General features: G+C 37.6%; 1 protein-coding gene across 5 annotated transcripts; it reads left to right on the top strand.

Moving 5' to 3' along the window:
* Positions 1-9,171: 9,171 nt before the first annotated feature.
* usf1 (upstream transcription factor 1) lies at positions 9,172-20,806 on the top strand. 5 transcript variants are annotated; one of them, XM_040130185.1, is made up of 11 exons: positions 9,172-9,190; positions 10,313-10,374; positions 10,519-10,568; positions 11,042-11,154; positions 12,021-12,134; positions 15,703-15,856; positions 16,241-16,328; positions 16,461-16,519; positions 16,633-16,727; positions 16,928-17,056; positions 20,005-20,806. In XM_040130185.1, the coding sequence occupies exons 2-11, from the start codon at positions 10,367-10,369 to the stop codon at positions 20,092-20,094; spliced, it is 900 nt and encodes a 299-aa protein (XP_039986119.1). In that variant the 5' UTR covers positions 9,172-9,190; positions 10,313-10,366; the 3' UTR covers positions 20,095-20,806. The 5 variants fall into 5 exon arrangements, with proteins under 5 accessions (XP_039986119.1, XP_039986117.1, XP_039986118.1 ...); XM_040130183.1 differs by lacking the exon at positions 9,172-9,190 and adding an exon at positions 9,577-9,642; XM_040130184.1 differs by lacking the exon at positions 9,172-9,190 and adding an exon at positions 9,659-9,775.
* Positions 20,807-20,886: the final 80 nt, after the last annotated feature.

The raw sequence follows: 20,886 nt of genomic DNA, 5'->3' as shown, positions 1-20,886 counted from the left end.
TACTTTAGTTGTCAAAAGCATCTGCCGATCACATCACTGCCTCTAACTGTAACCCCTGTTTAAACTAAGGTGGGGCGCTATGGTTCAGGATATTATTATTATATATATATTTATATATGATGCAAGGTCCATTTATTAGTATTTTTTAAAGATTTCAATCACCACCCCAAGGTATGGAGTCTGCTCAGAGGCCATGGAAATAGCTCAGTTGTGAAAAACTGTCAGATAGTTCCATGACACCTAAGCAAAATCCACCCAATGGGGAGCACTATGTCATGCAGCTAAAAGTTCTGAAAAAGCTAAGTGGACCCTTGAGTTATTTTTGTTATTTTTATTTATCTAAATATTTGTTTTATTTGATGTGTTTTTATGGGGGGGGGGGGCAATAAATAGTCTGGCACACAACTCCCCATAAAACCAACACCTCTTTTTTCACACTTCAGTTTTAGCGTTGGTATCAATAGTTTCATCTAATTTTCAGCAGGAGAATGAATAATCATATTTCCCAAAATGTTGAATTATTCCTTTAATTTGGTTAAGACAATTTCTTAAAACAATATGATTGAATCATCACAATAAGAATTCACTGAAAGTTGATATACAGGAATATTGAAATATCGCCCATAGTCTACACTAATTCTAATTTTAACCTTAATACCGAATTCAAAGTCTAACCATAAAGGAATTTTTTAATAGTGGGGTCTGCCACTGATGTTATTGCATACAGAATGTATTGGGTTCCACCAAAGACATGAAATTCCTTTTCAGTCAAACAATGTAAATCCTTCACTACACAGTAACCCTAGAAGAACTGACCATGTGAAATATGGTATATAATCTCTGTGTATACTTAAAGGAACATGTTAAAGCTGCATTAATTGATCTTTTTGGAGTCCACTAAGTCCACTATGCTCCACTATGTTCACCATCTAGTCGCTGCTTGGTGCTGTGTAGAGCGGGTTTATCGGAGCCTTTTTTTTCACCCCAAGTTATGATAATGTTCATAGTTGAGATGAGTTTCTGATGCTGAAAAGTAGTGTTTTCTTTTTGCCAAATGTAATGTTTTTTTTTTCACTGAAAACAGCTGTCTCCTGCAGCCGAAAACAGGATTGGGCAAAGTTTGCAGAACTTTAAACCAAAACAATGAGCTACAAGAGGCAAAAAACTCAGTAGAGCGGAAGGGAAATGCTGTCAAAACACACATAGTAATTTTATCCATTGTTAATAATACCAAGTTGATCAAACCCGCATTCATTTATTGGCCACTTGGGAACAGCTCAAAAAGCCGTAAACACAGCATAAACATAACATCTTAAGTTCATATGGTAATGTGTTAACAAACATTGGTTTATTTCCACATCCAGCAGTTACAAACCAGAACATTTATTTGGAGTTGTGTTTCTGTCCACCTGATAAATGTCCAAAAGTCACTCTTTTTTCGCTCTGTTTTGGCCTTGACCAAATCCTGTCTCTTTAGCTGCTAAATGTTCCACTATGTTCATCAGTTAGTTACTGTCTGTCTGCTGTTTGGTGCTGGGCCGGTAGAGTGGTGCTAGAAAGTTTGTGAACCTTTTAAAGGGTTTTAGATTTCTGACCTAAAATGTGACCAGATCCTCAAGTCCTAAAACTAGATAAAGCGAAACCAATTAAACAAATAATGCAAAAAACATAATACTTTTTCATTTAATTATTGAGCAGAATGTTCAAACATTAAATATTTTTATTGGAAAAAGTATGCAAACCTTTGCTTTCAGCAAACGGTGTGACCCCCCCCTCAACCAAACATTTCTGGTATCTGTTGATCAGTCTTGTACTTGGAGTTGGAGGAATTTTTGCCCATTCCTCCTTAAAAAACAGTTTCAACTCTGATTTTGTTGGCTTCCTCAAATGAACTGCTCACTTCAAGTCCTTCCACAGCATGTCTGTTGGGTTAAGGTCTGGACTTTGACTCAGCCATTCCAAAACGTGAATTTTGTTCAGATTGACCATTCTTTGGTAGACCGGCTTGTGTGTTTAGGGTCGTTGTCTTGCTGCAAAAACCAATTTCTGTTGAGCTACTTTTCACGGACGTAAACCCTGACATTTTCCTGTAGCATTTGGTGGTACAATGTCAAATTCATCATTTCATTAACGAAGGCATGCCGTCATGGTTCACAGGCAGCAAAGCAGCAATGTTCCTCGTGGAGAGGGCTTCCTCCTTGCTATCCTGCCATATACACCATATTCTGTTTGTCTGATGGTGGACTCATGAACAGGATCATTTTGCTCAAGAAATAAATGAAAAAGGATTATGTTTTTTGTGTAATTTGGTCTTGCTGACATATTGCAGTACCAAGTAGGCCTAGAGAGTATCAACCACAAAACTATTACTGTAACAGGGCAGGAAATATTATTAGATGACGACCAGTGAGAGACAATCACCAGGGAGAGAATCAAACTGGGGTCTTTAAGCCAAAGAACTGATTGTGATGCATCTGAACTGGTTCTTGTCGTTTTACTTTTCTTGCATCCATGCATTTTATTACCAAAGTAAAGCATTAATGTACAGGAAAATGAAGGGGTCAAAGATGCTCATTGATAATGATCCCCACAAACTTCTTTTTACACCCTGATTTGTCTCATCTTTTTCCCTTTCCTGAATGATATCCAAAAACTATTTTTTTTTTTTTTATTTATCAATAATACCATTCTGATCCCTGAGATCCTCTCTCTTCAACTTGGCAGATACTGTAAATAGGCTAATGAACCAAGGAGCGCTTCTTTCAACATGACTGTGAATTTCATTTTAACACCTCTTAATTCAGATAATACCAGCTAATATTCATATTTGGGCTACTTGATAAATGACTCGTAGTCGGTTGATTGATTTTGAAATGAATGATTGATTCATTTTCTGTTGATCTGCTAGTAATGAACTGATTAACTGTTTCAGCACTACCACAGGGTCTTAAGCAAATTTACAAAAAACACCCCACTGGAAACTTTTACTATGGACTTTTGTAATCACATGTTTCACTTGCCCCTTGAATGACATCAACAACCAATTAGCATCCGTTACACTTTCCTGAATCCTTCCCACTCTCAAATTCAGCAAAGGTTGAATTTAGGGAGGACAAAAAATAACATAATCATCAATAAATAGAGACATAAATTCTAGAATAAATATTCAAATAAATAAATAAAGCATTTAATAAACAAATTTTAAATAGTACAGAAATGCTTACAAAAGAATAAACAATTAAATGTTTTTTTAACAAATACAGGGTAATTAATTGAGACATAAATAAATACAAGTCTTCCATTCATTTCTATAAATTTCTGCTTTTATTTATATCTGTATTTCTGTGTCTGATAATGACGTAGGTGGTGCAACCTCACTCTAAAGCACATACATGAACAAGTGGTGGTAATTAAGTACCTTGCAGATTCAGATTAATAATACAAAATAAAATCAACAAATAAATCATGATATATTTTTATAGATTAAGATAAGTCCTTATTGATTCTGCGGGACAATTCACAGGCTATGCCGCTTATATAAAGTTATTATAATTGGCCCCACCTTTATCAGCAGCAACATTAAAGTGATGATTACACTGATACACAAATATTATTCTGAAATACTTTTGTTCTTTTACTGAAGTAAAATTTTGAATGCAGGACTTTTACTTTTAACCGAGTATTTCAACACTGAGGCAATGCTTCTATTACTTGAGTAAAAGGTCTGACTACTTTTTTCCACCACAGTAGACACACACCTACAATTATGTGGATTTGTTGAAATGTCGGAATACATTAAGTGTGTTTATTTACCATGCATTTAATCACTCATTAATATATTAGATTCCGTTTTTATTTCTGAATTCTTTTATTTATTTTTGGTTCTATTTCAGCATTTACATATTTATTTTTCCATCCGTACATTTATTTTTCCATCAGTATGTAATTTTTCCTCTCTTTATATTTTTTAAAACCTTGACCTTCACCGGCTGCAACATTAAAGTGATGTCCATGGATTATAATGTATCATTATAATCCAATAATATAATGTACATTATTCTGGGCCATTCTGCATAGTAACTACTTTACTTTTAGTACTTTACGAATGTTTTGATGCCAAATGCTTTTGTGTTTTTACTTAAGTAAAGTTCTGAATACACTTTTGTTTTTTTTAACCTGTAACGGAGTATTTAGCCATTCTGGTATTGCTACTTTGCCTTAAGTAAAAGAACTGATTACTTCTTCCACCACTGTTGATAAAACATCAGCCCAAGCACAAATCATTATTTTAAAGTGGCTTCAACAGGAAATGTAGCTATCTGGTTAATCAATTTCAGATTGAAGAATTCAGAATAAATTAACCACTGAATCCCTTGGTTAATTTATTCTGTTTCCTTAAAAGAATGTAACATTCCAGTACCACCAAGGAAATGCAGTGCGTTTTCTGATGCAGTCCCATCTGGTGTTATACTGTATGATCCTTCTTAGGAACACAGCAGATATTCATACATCCTTGTTATCACTACAACTTATCGTTACTTATGTTAGTCAACTCTGTTACTCTTCACAGGAATCCATACCATTCATCACATGTGAGATAAGTCTGGCTATTTGAATTGATCTCTACAGGAACTAAGGTGTAAGGGGTTTTCCAATTCTGGGGACTGTTTGCAATTGAAGACTAGGTGAAAATTTTTGAAAATACCCATCAGTGTCACAATACACCTACACATCCAGACACTGTTGAAATCCTATCTGGTTTAGGTCTTAGAATCCTTGGGGGTTAAATACTTGATAAATTCATACATGTGATCAAATGTCACCACATCACCCTAACATGTCACCTCCACAAAAATCATCAGCATTAAATCTCTAATAAAGATCCTTCAAAGAAACTGACTGATGCTGAGTTCAGGTGACAGGAACACAGTATTAGCAAAAAACGTCATTTAAAATCATGGGCGTAGATTTGGGTGTGGACAGTGGGGACATGTCCCCATCAATGTATTTACCCATCTCTAGCGATCTCCCCTCTGAGATACCGGTAAGATATATGCAGCAACTATGAGTTGCCAGATTAGTTTTTTTTTCTTTTGCAAAATGATGGTTATTATGGAGTAAGTGAAAGACCATTCAGACAGAAGGAAAGTCAATGTCGTTTTCAGAGTTATAGAAATACACTGAAAATAAGACATTAAGAAGACATTAAAATTGTAATTTATTTGAAAGCAGCAGCAAACAATAACATTTTGAGCCCTGATTGAAATGAACTTTCATTTTCAGCAGATCTCAGATATTCAGGAAGCTTGTTCCACAGGCGGGGAGCATAGAAACTAAAAGCTGCTTCACCTTGTTTGGTTTTGATTCTGGGAACACTGAGTAAACCTGTCTCAGATGACCTGAGGGGTCTGGATGCTTTGTAACATACAAGTTAATCAGAGATGTACAGTCCTTGTTGAAATTATTCGCACCCCTGAATTTTAAGTACTGAATTTAGAATAACTTCAAGAATAAAAGCAAATTAACCAATATGGTATAATTAGAATATTTAATAAAAGGTCCAAGGTTACTGAACAAAAGAAAATAAAAAAAACAAAACTGGCATTATAGTGAAATAATACAAACACAAAATGTACCTCAGACACAATTATTGATACCCTTCACTTATATTTACTTGCAGAACCACTGGCAACAATGAAAACCTCTAAACATTTCTTGTAGCCATCTAGAAGCTTCTTGCACCTGTCTGCTGGTGGTTTCTGCCACTCTTCCATTGCTCTGCGTCAGGACTCATAGCTGGCCATTTTAACACAGTTCATATTTTCCTTTTCAACCATTCTTTTGTGCTGCTGGGTGTGTGCTGGATGTCTAAAATGCCTTGGCAATCTTCTGATTTCATCATTCCCACGATACATTCAATGCCACCAGTACCAGAGACAGTAAAAGCAGCCCCACAGCATGATAGAACCTCCACCATGTTTTACTCTTTTCCTTATGGGCTTCATTAGTCGCCTATAAACAAACTGATGCACTGCATTCCAACAGAGCTCTACTTTGGTTTCGTCTGTCCATAGAACATTATCCCAGAAGGACTGCAACTTATCTATGAAAGTTTTTGCAAACATAAGTCTTGCCTTTTTCTGCCTTCCTTTCAATTGTGGCATCCTCCTTGGCCTTCACCCATGGAGCCCTACATGGTTCAGTGTGTGGTGGTTTTTTTCACAATCCGCATCGACCTTCACAGACTTCTCTCAGTGAGTTTCTTCTGAGCCCCACGTCCTGGAAGCATGTTAACAGTTTTCTGACTGTGAAACTTCTTGATAACATTACCAACTGTTGAAATTGGGATGTCAGGATCTTTGGTGATTCCCTTGTAGCCTTTGGAGCATTTCTGATGTTCTCAGACAGCTTCCTTGTCTTCACCATTGTGTAAAAGAAACGGGAAAACAATCAGCTTCTTTTTATGCAGTAAAACTACCATTCATTGGTTAATTCAGGTCATGTGAACGCTGAAAATTAAGCAGAGGTCTTACATGTTTTTTATTTGGTTTGAGGAAGTAATTTTAAATTCATCAAAGGGATGCCAATAATTGTGTCAAGCGTACATTTTATGTCTGTATTTATTATTTCACTACATGAAAGCATTTTTTTTGTTCAATAACCTTGGACATTTTAATAAATATTCTGATTATACAAAACTGGTTAATTTGCATTAATTTCTGAAGATTTTCTAAATTCTGTACCTAAAATTCAGGGGTGCCAATAATTTCGACCAGGACTATATTTAGGCCTGAGACCATTTAGTGTTTTATAGACAATTAATAGGATTTTAAAATCTATCCTTTACACAAAGGGAGCCTGTGGAGTGATTTAAGGACTGTTGTAACGTGCTCCACTTTCTTGGTGTTAGTCACGACTCTGGCAGCAGCATTCTGGATGAGCTGCAGCTGTTTGGTTGATTTTTATGCCTCCATGCAGGCAGCATCCATGGCCGTAGGCATCATGTTTTCAGGTTGTCCGGCCGTCCATCCATCAGTTTGTCTGTCCGCCCCACTCTTTTGAACGTGATATCTCAGGAACACCTTCAGGGAAGCTAATTATGATAAAAAAATACTTCATACCTTGTATTGAATTCCGTCAAAGTCTTCACTACATGTATTGTATGAGTCTGGACCGACGTGGATATAAACAGAAACTTGACTGGCCAGAGGAGGCATAAAACCGCGAGGCAGTAATTCTAGTTCGATAGAACTTGGGTTGTAACCCCAAAGGCCTAGAACCCTATTATATTTGTGTTGGTTTATCATTATTTAATTATTTATTTATGTATTTTGTCAAATCGGCTAAATTTCAGCTGGAATGAGCTAGGAACATGAAACTTGGCTAAATAACTGGAAATGATGTGCAAGTGCTTCCCATGAAACATGAGCCCCATCAGCCAGATGGTGGTGCTGTTATTAAGGCCCAAAAATGTAATATATATATAATTATATATAATATTTTTATAATTATATATAATATTTTAATATATTATTATAATAATATATATAATTATAATTATAATTATATATTATAATAATATATAATATTATAATATTATAGTATGATATATAAAATAAATATATAATATTTATTAAAGTATTATATATTATTTTTATAATATTTTAAAGATGAGATTGAGCATTGCTGTGACTCTAAGAAGGACAGAACTAGAGAATCGTGGGTGAGATTTGAAAATGGCTCACAGCAGATAGTTGGTTCAAATAGAGTAGCACACAACCTACAGGGTTTTATACATTTATTTTCTTGTAACATTTTCTTGAAAATCTATCACGTCAAGCTTTCTATTAATTTAATTTTTTTTAAATAATATCTGTTTAAAATAAGAGGAAAAATCACGATACAAGTCCAGTTTCAGGCAAGTTACAGCAAACACATAGTCAGTTCAGGTAAATTTCTGCAGAGTCAGGCTCTGTAAAATACATGATTAAGGTAACAGTTACATAATGGACAGAGAAGACATTTGATTTGAATGAGCGAAATGTCAACTGTCTTTGAACAGATAAAAGGGTGAGGGCATTTGTCTGCCACTGACACTCCTATCTTGATACCCCTGAATCCCCATGCATTTTCATACCAATTCACACTGAAATTCATTTGAATCTGGCAACTGTCAAGTGACCTTTTGGCGTCACATTTGTCATCAGCGACCCTAACGTGTCATCGGGCTGAATGACCCAAAGAGGGTTAAATGTCTGGGACTCCCTACCAGCCTCATGTATATGATATTATATCCTGACCCAGGATCTTCCTAAATACAATCCCACGTAAAGTAGACTCTAGATGTGTGCGAAGGTTCTCAGTCATCCAGGTCATGGTATTCTGTAAGACCTGCCTGACGTTGTTGAAGACGTTTCGGCTTCTTCGGGTCTGACTAGTGGGGAGTTCCAGGTAAATATCCTCCGGTGAGATCAGCAACAAAAGTGACTCTTCGAGGTCACACGAGTCGTTAACCCTCTCTATAGACTCTATACTTGCACGGATGGCTCCATTAATAAAGTTATTAAATCTACTTACTGCTGACAGAGGAGGAACTGGCTGGATTATCACGAACGCAAATCCCTCTCTGTACTGTAGATAGTATACACCACGGAGCAGACTCCGCAACGCTCACAGGCTCGTCTTTATAAAGCCAGATTCCGGCGTCGCTCCTCGCACTGGTATAGCTCAGTGGTTACTTCGAACAATTCTATCCTGAATTTCGCTCTCTATCCCGCCCTGGGATCGAACCACGGGCGCTGTCCAGTGTGTTTTCTTTCCCTCTGCCCTGACCTGCTGTCTTCCATTCTGTCAAATACTTTCATATGCATCACATTTAATAGTCACACTGAGCAAAGCTGTCCCAGTTTGGCGAATTAAAGTGTAAACGCTCGTTTCCGCGAATCAGTGGAACAGAACTCGGAAAATACTAAGGGTCGTGCTGATTTTGTTGCCGTTAATGTTGTTGAATTCCCTCTGGTGTTTTATGGTAACAGTTACCTAAATGCCAAAGCTAATAAATGAAATTTGTAAGAAATAATGCCGTCACACTCCCAGCTAATACCCGCCTCAATAGTGAACCCCCTCGGCTACGGTGGTGTGCATGTCTGTAATTTTACCTGCGTCAAGGTAGCAAGACCTACGTCTTCAGGTTGTAACTCATGTAAAAAAACAAAAAAACAAAAACGTATTTCTGACATTTTAATATGACAGGAAATACTGCATATACAGTATTTTGTGCAATACATCTAAGAGGCAATATGTCACGAAATTGTAACATACTTTCTGTGCAACGTGTAACGATATCGTCAGGCTTTAAACCTTTCCCGAAATTAGCCGTCGCCCAACACAACTTAGGTTGTCACCCCGCCGTAACCCAGTATTTCAGAGACCTAATAGTTCCTAAATGGCTCTCTGTCCACTGAGAGTGGGGCAGTATCACAAACAACCCACGCATTATATATTAATATTGCTTTGTTTTGTAAAATTCATATTTAAGGGTTATCCACCGAATCTAGGTGACTTAATTTCCTGTGGCGCATGCGTACAGCCAACACCGAGGCAGGTCTGTTGACAAAATATCGGGGGAGGGTCCACTGCGGCGTAAGTAGATCTTTGTTCAGACTGGAATATATTGAACATAATCGAGCGTTGTGTGCACAATGTAGCCCACTGGATGTAATTTTACATCGTCATTAGCTACTGCGGGCACTGCTTCCGGGAAGCTGGCACGAAGGAAAGTGTTATATTAAACATCTGTAAAAACCGCTGGGGCCGAGTGGTAATGTAGCAGAGCGGTAGGATCCCTGTCGAGTTAGCCACAATGAAACACTGGGTTTCCGGTGAAATTCAAAAATCGGAATATCTGTTTACACGCATATTGAAAGTCCACTGTGTAATGAGGCATAAAATTTAAGATACGGACCACTAGTTGACAGTATTTTTTTAAGTAAGCGAAAACGCGCTTCTAATATACCGGTGTTCATCGCACACGTGAAAGGCCACGCATTTTTTGCTTGGTGAGCTCTTAAGTTTACGCTTTAATTGTGAAAGCAAAAACGGCCAGTTTCCGTTCTCAACCATAGTAACACTCGCCCTGACTCAGCTCGCACAGCCTGAAGCTAGCTACTACCAACCCTCTCCTAACATCCTTTCGGGTTTAAACTTGTGCTTTAGGGTCATTGTCGTTAAAAGTCATCCTAATAGTCAATATACTGTAGTTTGGAGCAAGTTTCTTCCGCCTTTTTGTCAAACTTATGAACTTGTTTTATAGCCTGGCTGTGGGAACGAGTGAAGGCGGTCTCCTCGTTCAAAACTGTCGGCAGAAATGAAGAGGTGAGTGGGACGGTAACAAGCGCCATTGTCAACTATTAAGAGCAACCAATATATCGATACGATAGGCTAGTGTGTTCATTAAGGATTTATTCAGCTAATTTAACCACAACATGACCTTTCTGCTGTATTTGTATATGTTTGCAGCCAACAGAAAAGCCCTGAACCTGATGGGAGTGTTACCATCAACGAAGAAGGTAAAAGGAATATAAAATATGACCATTGCTAATTAAATGTATGTCACTGTTTTTATTGTGTTGTGAAAAGGTATTTAAAGTTATTAAATATGTACCGAGAGAATGTTGTATTAGTATGTGCTTTCATGAGCCGGACACCCCAAGTTTAGTCACACTTGATAGGTGAGGGTTAATACTTTCTGCCGATATCATATGTTGTATATGTATCTTAAGTTTCTTAGTCCAATCCAGTGAAACCCTTTAAAGCCACTATGAGTGCCTATACATAAACATTTTAAGCGTAAAAACAGACTGTGTTTCCGTCCAGCGTATATCATTTCCTTACCCTACCTTGTAAGAGCACACAGGGTTGTGTGAGGATACCTGTAGAACTAGTAATATGGTGTTAAGTTGTCTTAAGACTGTTCTTTCCCAGACCTATTTCTTACAACAATAAAGCCGACTTAATTTTATGTGGCTTTGTGCTCCTACAGGGTCCGTAGCCACTGCAGAGGATCCAGCAGCTATTGCCACCATTCAATCTGCAGCCACCTTTACTGACCAACCCATCAAATATCTCTTCAAGACAGAAGGAGCAGGCGGGCAGGTAGGAGGGGGTGTTGACAGAAACATCTGGGAAGCAAAACCTGACCTCTAACCTGTGAGGTTGTATCTCACATCTGGAAAGGCATTCTGTGACTTTTAATTTCCACCAAAAGGCACTTAAGCCGACATATTCACTGTGATATATTACATATAACTGCAAATACACACATGTACTATAAGTTGGCAGGGGGGAAATGGAAATCATTGGAAATCTTTCTGGAGATGTTACATACAGACAGGAGTCAGACAGACCTCAGCATGACAACAAAATGAAAATAGATTTTTGATTAATATTGTTGATACAGAACTAAAATGTAAGGACAACACAGAAAAAAAGTGTGATTTAGATTGTCTCTACAGTCGGGTTGAAACTAACTACAGCAGCTTCAGAGAGTATTTAGACCCCTTCACTTTTTGCAGACTTTATTGTGTTGTGGATTTAATTTAAATTTGGTTTTTAATAAACTTGCAAAAATTTCTAAAATCATGTTCTCACTTTGTCCTTATTGGTTACTGATAGATTGCTGGGCAAAAATGGAAGTTTTATCCATTTAAAATTAAATCTATAACTCAATAGTGTGCCCAAAAGTGATGGGGTCTGAATACTGTCTGAAGCGACTGTAAGTAGTTTCCTAAATGTCGCTACGGACATCCACGGCTTAATCCACTCTTCTCTGTGACTTCACCTTTCTTGATAATTGTGCTGGTCATAATCCTGGTCTCCGTACCTGTGACCTACTTGACTTAATGGAGATCTAAAAGTCAAAGTTAGATCTAGATTCTGTATCTGTATGCATTACAGTAGTGTATGTTTCACCTCAGTTGGAATGAGATATTCACCACTCAGTGTAATGGGTTGTGTTACAGGTGACATACAGAGTGATCCAGGTGTCAGATGGCCAGTTGGAGGCTCAGACAGATGGAGCTGCGGCAGTCAGCCTGGTCGCCGGTTTCCCTGCAACTAGTCAGACCGTCACACAGGTGAGAACCACACTGGCTAACTATAGGAGCATGAATTTCCAAACTTTTATTTTTATTTTTATCTTTACCAAAATACAGTGGAAAGGAAAATTAAGTGGACCTTTTGGAATTACATGTATTTATGTACAAATTTATCTTAAAATATGGTCGGATCCTCTTCGAAAGTTGCAATTACGAGCAAACACATTCCATTTTAAGTAATTACACACAAATCAATTTCTTGTTATTTTTCATTTTAATTCCTCATTCAAACATTGACAGTGTTGGTTGTATGTGAACCCCTCTGCTGGTGACATCAACAAAATCTAATTGGAGTCAAGAATTAGCAAACCAGGAGTTGAGTCAATGAAACAAGATTGGAGGTGTGTGTTAGAGCTACTTACAACGCAGAAGTCTGACGATGAAGAATTTTTGATTTGCACAAAGCTGGAAAGTGTTACATAGTAATGTCAGAGAGTTTACATAATGATCAGTCCACAGACAAACTGTCTATAAATTGAGATGTATTAGTTCTGTGGCCACTCTCACTAGGAGTGGGTGCCGAGCAGAGGACTCCAAAGGCACAACACAGAATGCTCAATGAAGTAACAAAGTACAGCAAAGTACCCCAGAGTGACAGCTAAAGGCTTTAGAAAAAAACATCACTGGCCACCTGCAGTTTGCCAAAAAGCACCACGACACCAGGGGTGGGAATCGAGAACTGGTTCCAGTTGAGAACTGGTTCCAAATTGTCCTAAACATCGGAATCGTATGCCTCTGAGCTTATCAATTCCTTTTATCGATGCCAGCATGTTTTTCTGACAGTTGTGCATTGCAAAACAATAACATCAAACTCATATTCACTTTTGATATATTACACATAACAATATACAACAAATACACACGTACTATAAGTCGGCAGGCGGAGAAATGTCATTCAAAGGAAAACTTTCTGGAGATGTTACATACAGACAGCAGTCAGACAGACCTCAGAATGACAGCAAATTGAATATAGGTTTTGGATTAATATTGTAGATGCAGCACTGAAATGCGTCTACACTGCTAGAAACATGCAACAAGAACGAGTCAACAGTCCAAAGCATGGTTTCATTTCATGAAGAAAGATAACGCAAGTGCTAGTTGTAATGCAGCATTTCCCATACATAGGATCTACTTGGATTGCCTGCCCAGGTAGATAAAACCAGTCAGTTTTAACCTAACACCTTATTTCACTCTTTTCAAACTAATTAATTTTTGGCAATCTGAGTTGCATGTGCTGCAGTAACTAAGTGGCGACCAGAGGATTTTCTATGCACAGCCACCTAGCTAGCGTTCACGGATAATCTGCATGTGAGGCGTTTAGGGAACGTTGGTAAATTGTAGCATTTAAGCAGCTCGTCCATTACTGAGGGTAAATATCTTATGTTATAATATCATTAGTGCCATGCAGGCAGGCTTAGCATATTTTTCTTTGACAAAGAAGCACAGATGGAAACAAATACCGCACAAGTACTGTGTCGTTTCATCCATGTTGGATTAGTGTTGCACAGTATACTGATACTAGAACGGTATTGCAATACCCTGCCGTTAAAAACAGTACTATACCCCATTTTTTTAGTACTGATACTTTAAGAATGACAGTGTTTTAAGAGCTGTATTTCCTGATTTCTGTTGATGTGTGGCAACGGAGCAGTGTGTGTATGTGAAGTGCTCTGCTTCCACTCACCATGAAATCAACAAAACAAGAGGCATGGCTGCAAATACAAGTTCTCCTGCTGACTGTCCATAGCTTGTTGACAAAACTGATACACAAAGCGAAATATGTCATTATTTTGCAGACATAGCAGACAGTCCGAGCAAGCCCACGGACACAACAAAGCCAGTCTATAAATTTTTTTTTAAATCTACGCAGACCAAGGGAGCCAGCACGTCCAACGTGGCAGAGCACAGACATGCTGACCTGTTCAAAGAATCCACAGAGCTCCAGTTTACCGAATGTGATAGATAACATAATTATATTATGCCCATGCCCTCAAATATAAGTCCACTGAGTGTGATTTATTGTGTGACAAACTTTTTTCACCATTGGATTTTGACAAGGCAATGAAGGACAATGACAACTGTTTAATTTGGCTTTATAATTTTACCTAATTTACCGATGTGGCAAACATGTCTATATGCAAACGCAACCTTCACACTGGTAACTTTAACTGTACCATAACTTGCAAGCCGCTGAAAATCAGGCATTCACAAGTATGCAGATCAACAACACCAGTTATAAATTATCAATTTATTCTCTGTTAGTACTGGTAATGGTAATCATGGCATGTGCATTTTTGTCAGTAATTATTTCTGTTACTAGAAATTGTGCTCAGCATAGCGCAGACCTCTGCCGAGGAGGTGTGTTGAGTTTTATTGAACGCTGTTTAATAAGTGATATCTGGTTGCATAATAAAGTTAAGTATCAAAGTAATCACATAAACTCAAGTGTAGGGGACATCAGCTTACTGCATACCGTGTAGAAACTTTAAGAACACTATGACCTTGATCTCATTATTTACAGTAATCCAATTATTGATGTCATAGATGTAGTAATTCATTGTCAAAACCACACCACAATGTATGAAAAAAGAAAAAAGAAAACACTTAACAGCAAATAAACTACAAAAATTTGAGCATGAAAATTATACACATAAATGAGAGTAACTGCAAATCTGGTACTTGATAGTGATGAAGCTCAAACCCAGGATTATTAGCCTGCACACCGACTCAAATGACTCAATACACCTCCTTTGTGGAGATCTGTGCTCCACTGAGCACATTTTCTAGTTTTTTATTTAGTCAAATTACATTTAAAAATGACAATTAATGAGAACAGGCTTGTTTTATTGTTTCAGTATTGGTAACGAGATATTTAGGCAGGTATCGTATCAAAGTCATAGGGTTGTCATGATACAAAAATTATTTTAGAAGAGGACAGACGGACTGTTACTACGACTAGCTGAAAACCTACATAGGCCTATTTTTTTGCCACACAGAAAATTGAACAGGAATCAATAAGGTAATCGATTACAGAATGGGAGTGATAAGCAGAATCGATAATGACATTGGTATCAATTCCCATCCCTACCGATGAAACTAAGGTTGAATTGATTATGAAGAACAAGCAGCACAGTGTATGGTATAAAAAGTGCACCGCATACCGACGTGAAAACATCATCCCAGAGATGAAGTGCAGTAGAGGGAGCATCATGATTTGGGGCTGCTTTACTGCTTTTGGATCTGAACAGCTCGCCCTCATCCAGGGGAAAATAAATGAAAAAGTTTATCAAGGTGTCTTAAAGGATAATGTCAGTGCGACTGTCTGCCACCTGAAGCTCAGTAGAAGCTTCAAAGTTCAAGTTACAAATTTGCAGGTGGTAATATTTAATGGTGGTTACTTTCTTTTTCTGTCTATCCACACCAGTAACAGCCTCGACAGAAGTGTGCAGATTTACATTCCTGATAGATTTGATCTCTCATTTCTTTATTAGCAGCTAAACAATGTAACGCAAGGCTAACAATGGAGTTAATGTCTCTTTTACTTCAGGCTGTGTTCTCCCAGTCAGAGGGTTTGGAGGGAGACGGCAGCACTGAGACACAGTACACGTACTACCCCGCCACCATCGCAGACGCCACAACTGGCACCATGGTGACCACAGTGCAGGCCTCTGACACACTGCTGGGCCAGACCACACCCACAGGTAATTACCGCACATACTCTATACAAGTCCTGGCACATATCTATGACAAAGCATTTATATGCTAAAGCTTATATTGTTATCTTCTTGCTCAAAAAATACAGTACAACACCTTGTTCATTTGACACTGACTTTGTAAAATCTAAATAGCAATAGTGATAATGAACTTAAAATAAAATATATAATAATTAAGTTAAATGACTGAAAGGCAACTTTTTAAACCGTTAACCAAAAGCAACTTTTACAACTATTTTAGTAGGAGAATTTTTTTTTTTTTTTTTTTTTACAGCTTTATGGTGCACGACATTGTAAAGATTTTCACTATAAGGAGCTCTTTGTCTACTTATACTGATTCTTTTCAGCTGAAAGCAATGTTCTATTTTACAGGGCAGCTCTATGTGATGATGTCACCCCAGGAAGTTTTGACAGGATCCAATCAAAGGACAATCGCACCTCGTACTCAGCCATACATAGCGTAATTACATCATAATTTAACAGAATTACAGCACTGTTGCGTCTGATTAAAAATAATCCATTTCCACTAAACGTAGAAAATCCTCTACATCCAGTAAGTCGAGCCAATTTAATATCTTTGTTCTAATTCTAGAAAGCAAGAGGCTCCTCGGGCTTCCAGAGATGAGAAACGGCGAGCCCAGCACAACGAAGGTTAGAGCTCACATCTAATGTGAGAAGTTGAAGATAAAATGGTATTTTGCTGCAAATACCTGAGCAGATATGAATGATAAAAGTATAAATCTTCAATTTAAATGTTCTAACAGTTGAGCGCCGGCGGAGGGACAAAATCAACAACTGGATTGTGCAGCTGTCGAAGGCCATCCCAGACTGTAATGTTGACTATACCAAGACAGGACAGGTGAGTTCAGCTTTCAGGGGACTGACGACTCAGACTCGGCTCTGTATTTCATAGTGTCAATAAAGATGAACCCAGTGAGTTGATGAGCAGTTTGTACCCAAAAGGACAAACTTCATCCTTCAGAAGATGTCTAAGCATTGTTACATTAGAGTACTGAAACGAAACTAAGGGCAATTTTTTTTTTTTCTCTTTTGTTTCAGAGTAAAGGGGGAATCTTGTCCAAAGCCTGTGAGTACATCAAGGAACTCAGGCAGAGCAACCTGAAGCTGGGTGAAGACATCAGCACTCTTGATCGTCTCAGGATTGACAACCAGCTACTCAGACAGGAGGTATGTCAGCATGTGTTTTATGGTACATACCAGCAAACTGACTGAGGTATTTTTGGGACTAAAGCTGTGAAGTGTTATTACTTTTTGCCACATTACAAAATTTGTAATGTTGACCAATTACATCATTCTCAGTCGCGTAGAAAGAATTTCTGTGCGAATGTGGATGTTAATTCATCCCAAAACCACGAGTTTGAAATGGGTTAAGACACGGGTCTTGGGAGATGGGGAATAAAGTTTTTGTCCGACCTCCACAGTATTGGTGACAAACTGCTTTTTTATTGGGATTACTTCCTAGTTTATGATTAGAAATCATCAAACATTAAATCTATGATCTCTGCATTGTAGTGAGACAAAATACATTACTGATAAAAATCTGAAACACATGAAATTTTAAAAGTGGATATTAAGCCAAGAAACATACACAGTGAGTACCCAATCCAGATATCAAGAGATCAGTGTCACCACTGGCAGACAACAGCCTTTGGTGGTGCCTAAAGTGGTCTGAGGATTGAAGGGGGGTGAATTAAAATGTAATTGATTGTTTTCATCATCGGTTACCCTTCTTGATAAATCTATTAATTGTTTTGTCTATAAAATGTCAGAAAACTGAAAAAATGTCAATAAAGATATTTAGTTTGCTATAGTGTACGAGAAGGAAAAGCAGCAAATACCTCAAATATGAGAAGTTAGAGCCCTCAGATGTTTGAACTTTTTGGTTGAAAATTGACTTAAACAATCAATCATTAAAATAGTTGCAAATCAGTTTTCTTTTGATCAACTGATTAATTGATTGATTGTTGCAGTTGTAATGTAATTGATTTCATGGAGAAAAGCCGTGTAGATCTTGGTTTCTGTTTATTTTTTTGTTTGTTTGGTTTTTTTTTGCCGAAGTTGAACTTAATTGTCTGAGCAGTTGATACGATGATTTGCAGGTGAAAAAAGTTTAGCCGTCTGTTACAAATTGTAGTTTATAGATCATAAACTTTATTTCAGTGACGTTGGTTGTATATGTTCTAAACATGTAGTATTTTAAAGTAGATACATTTCTTGTCAAAATTTGTTAAAGGGTAACATTGTTTTACATACAGTTAGGAGTACAGCAACAAAATTATCGCAATTTTGCCTTTGTACACAACCACAGTGTACTTGAAACGAAGCCATCAAGATGTGAGTGTAGACTTTCAGCTTTAATTCAAGGGGCTTGACAAAAATATCGCATTAACCGTTTAGGATTTACAGCCATTTTTATACATAGTCCATCATTTTCAGAGGCTCAAATTAATTGGACAAACCAACATGATTATAAATATAATGAATTTTTTTAATACTTGAATGAAAATCCTTTTGCAGCCAATGGCTGCCTGAAGTCTGGAACCCATGGACATTACCAAATGCTGAGTTTCCTCCCTTGAGATGCTTTGCCATGTCTTTACTGCAAGTGAAAAGCTCAGTTGGGTTAGGGTCAGGGGCCTGACTTGGCCATTGTTGAATATTCCATTTCACTGCCTTGAGAAGCTCTTGGGTTGCTTTCATAGTTTGTTTTGGGTCATTATCAATATTTATTGTGAAGCACCATCCTATCAGTTTTGCAGCATTTGCCTGAATCTGAACAGATAGTATAACCCAGAATTCATCCTGCTACTTCCAATAGCAGTCACATCATCAATAAACACCAGTGACCCAGTTCCACTGGCAGCCATACATGTCCATGCCACAACACTACCTCCACCATGTTTGACAGATGATATGGTTTGCTTTGGATGAAGAGCTGTTCCTTTCCTTCTCAATACTCTTCTCTTCCCATCATTCTGGTACAAGTTAATCTTGGTTTCATCTGTCCAAAGAATCTTGTTCCAGCACTGGGCAGGCTTTTTTAGATGTTTTCTGGCAAAGTCTAATCTGGCCTTTCTGTTCTTGAGTGCTACCAGTGGGTTGCACCTTATGGTAAACGCTCTGTATTTACATTCATCACGGCGTCTCCTGATTGTGGCTTCTGACAATGATAGGCCTACCTCCTTGAGAATGTTCTTGACCTGGCTAGATGTATTGAAAGGTTTTTTCTTCACCAAGTAAAGAGTTCTGTGATCATCCACTTTATTTGTCTTCCATGGTCTTCCATGGTCTTCCATGGTCTTTTGATGTGGCTGAGCTCGCCAGTGCATTTCTTCTTTTTAAGAATCAACCAACTTATTGCTTTGGCCGATCCTAAAGTTTCTACCATCTGACTGCTAGGTTTGTTTTGTTTTTTCAGCCTATTGATAGCCTCCTTCATTTGCAGCTACACCTCTCTGGACCACATATTGAGAGTTCCGATGAACAGCCACCAAACACTCGCGATCAACTCCAGACCTTTTATCTGCTTAATTTGTCATGAAATAACAGACGACACCTGGCCATGAAACTGATGGTCAGTCAACTATCTAATTACTTTTGAGCCTCTCAAAATGAGGGACTATGTATAAAAATGGCTGTAAATCCTAAACGGTAAATGCGATATTTTTGTTAAACCCCTTGGATTAAAGCTGAAAGTCTAAACTTCAATCACATTTTGATGGCTTTGTTTGAGATCCATTGTGGTCGTGTACAGAGGCAAAATTACGAAAATTGTGTCACTGTCCAAATACTTATGGACCTGACTGTAGATTACGGTGTTATTGCACTGGTTTACCCGCAACATGCTACTTCAATAATGGCGACTTGTTTACTTTTGCCTTCAACTTGGTTTGTGCTATTGAAAGCCAGGAAACTACTTATCAAGCATGTAGCTGATGACTGCATTTTAATAATAGACTTATCAGTCCAGTGTAGTAATAAAAACCTATTTCCACAGTTAAACATGACTTAGTTAGTCATATTCATTGAATCTCTGATAGATAGAAAGTCATAAGTTAGCTGATGAGTCAGTGTTACTACATTAGTACTGTATTATATGTGTTGCTGTTGCTCAGGTGGAAGACTGGAAGTCCAAGAATCAGATCCTGAGGAACCTGCTGCGACAGCATGGTATTGTGGGATCATCCAGCACAGACCCCCAGTGAGAAGCCTGTTGCCAACGGGTGTTTGAAGACAACCACATATGGGCCAAAAGAGTACTTGAAACACTTGGAGATACTTAATTTGTGATTGTGTGTGCATGTAATAGGGGAAAATGATTGAATATTGTCATTAATATTCAAATCCAGCTTCTTTGCAAAATGACAACCTTAAATATTATCTTTGAAGCTTTTTACAAAATTGAAATCCTTTGCCTGGTGAATTCAACCCAATTGTAAAAACACAGTGTATCTGAAAAGAGAGGAAAAAAAATCAACATCGCCTTCAGTTTGAGAATATCAGTTTAGCAAAGCCCTCATTGGATGCCTTCCTCTACAAACATTGATTGTTCGTTAACCTCCAGTACAGTAAGCTCTAAAACATGACCAACTTCTAATGTTGTTTTCTTTTTCTTAATCTCTGCAGTACTGCACTTCTCTGTATCAAATGCACTCATGTTAATTTCTCCGAAAAACATTGTATTCATGCTTTGACTTGTGTTCTTCTTTTATCAATATCACTCTGACCAGTTGATACCAAGTTTTCATTTTCAGTTTATAGTTAAGTTCTTTTTGCTCTGTATTTTTGTATGTTGTTTCATGAAACCTCACTGGGGACAATAATTACATTGCAACAATGTAACTAAGTAAATAAACAGGGGTTGTAAGCATTGGTAGGTTATGTATGTCTTTCTAATAAAAAAAAAATCAAATAATATACTGTATGTCATAAACCACTTCCAGTTGTCTTTATTAAAGCTGGTAAATTAGTTAAAAAGATGTAGTACTGATTTTTCT

Source organism: Xiphias gladius, chromosome 7, assembly GCF_016859285.1.
Source record: "Xiphias gladius isolate SHS-SW01 ecotype Sanya breed wild chromosome 7, ASM1685928v1, whole genome shotgun sequence".
NCBI lineage: Eukaryota > Metazoa > Chordata > Actinopteri > Istiophoriformes > Xiphiidae > Xiphias > Xiphias gladius.
The sequence above is the reverse complement of the archived record's forward strand: the minus strand, read 5'-3'. Positions and strand labels throughout refer to the sequence as shown.

Coding starts and splice junctions, on each gene's coding strand:
- usf1 (XM_040130185.1), top strand. Junction 12,135..15,702: donor CTAGTCAGACCGTCACACAG/GTGAGAACCACA, acceptor CTTTTACTTCAG/GCTGTGTTCTCCCAGTCAGA. Junction 16,329..16,460: donor CGTACTCAGCCATACATAGC/GTAATTACATCA, acceptor TTCTAATTCTAG/AAAGCAAGAGGCTCCTCGGG.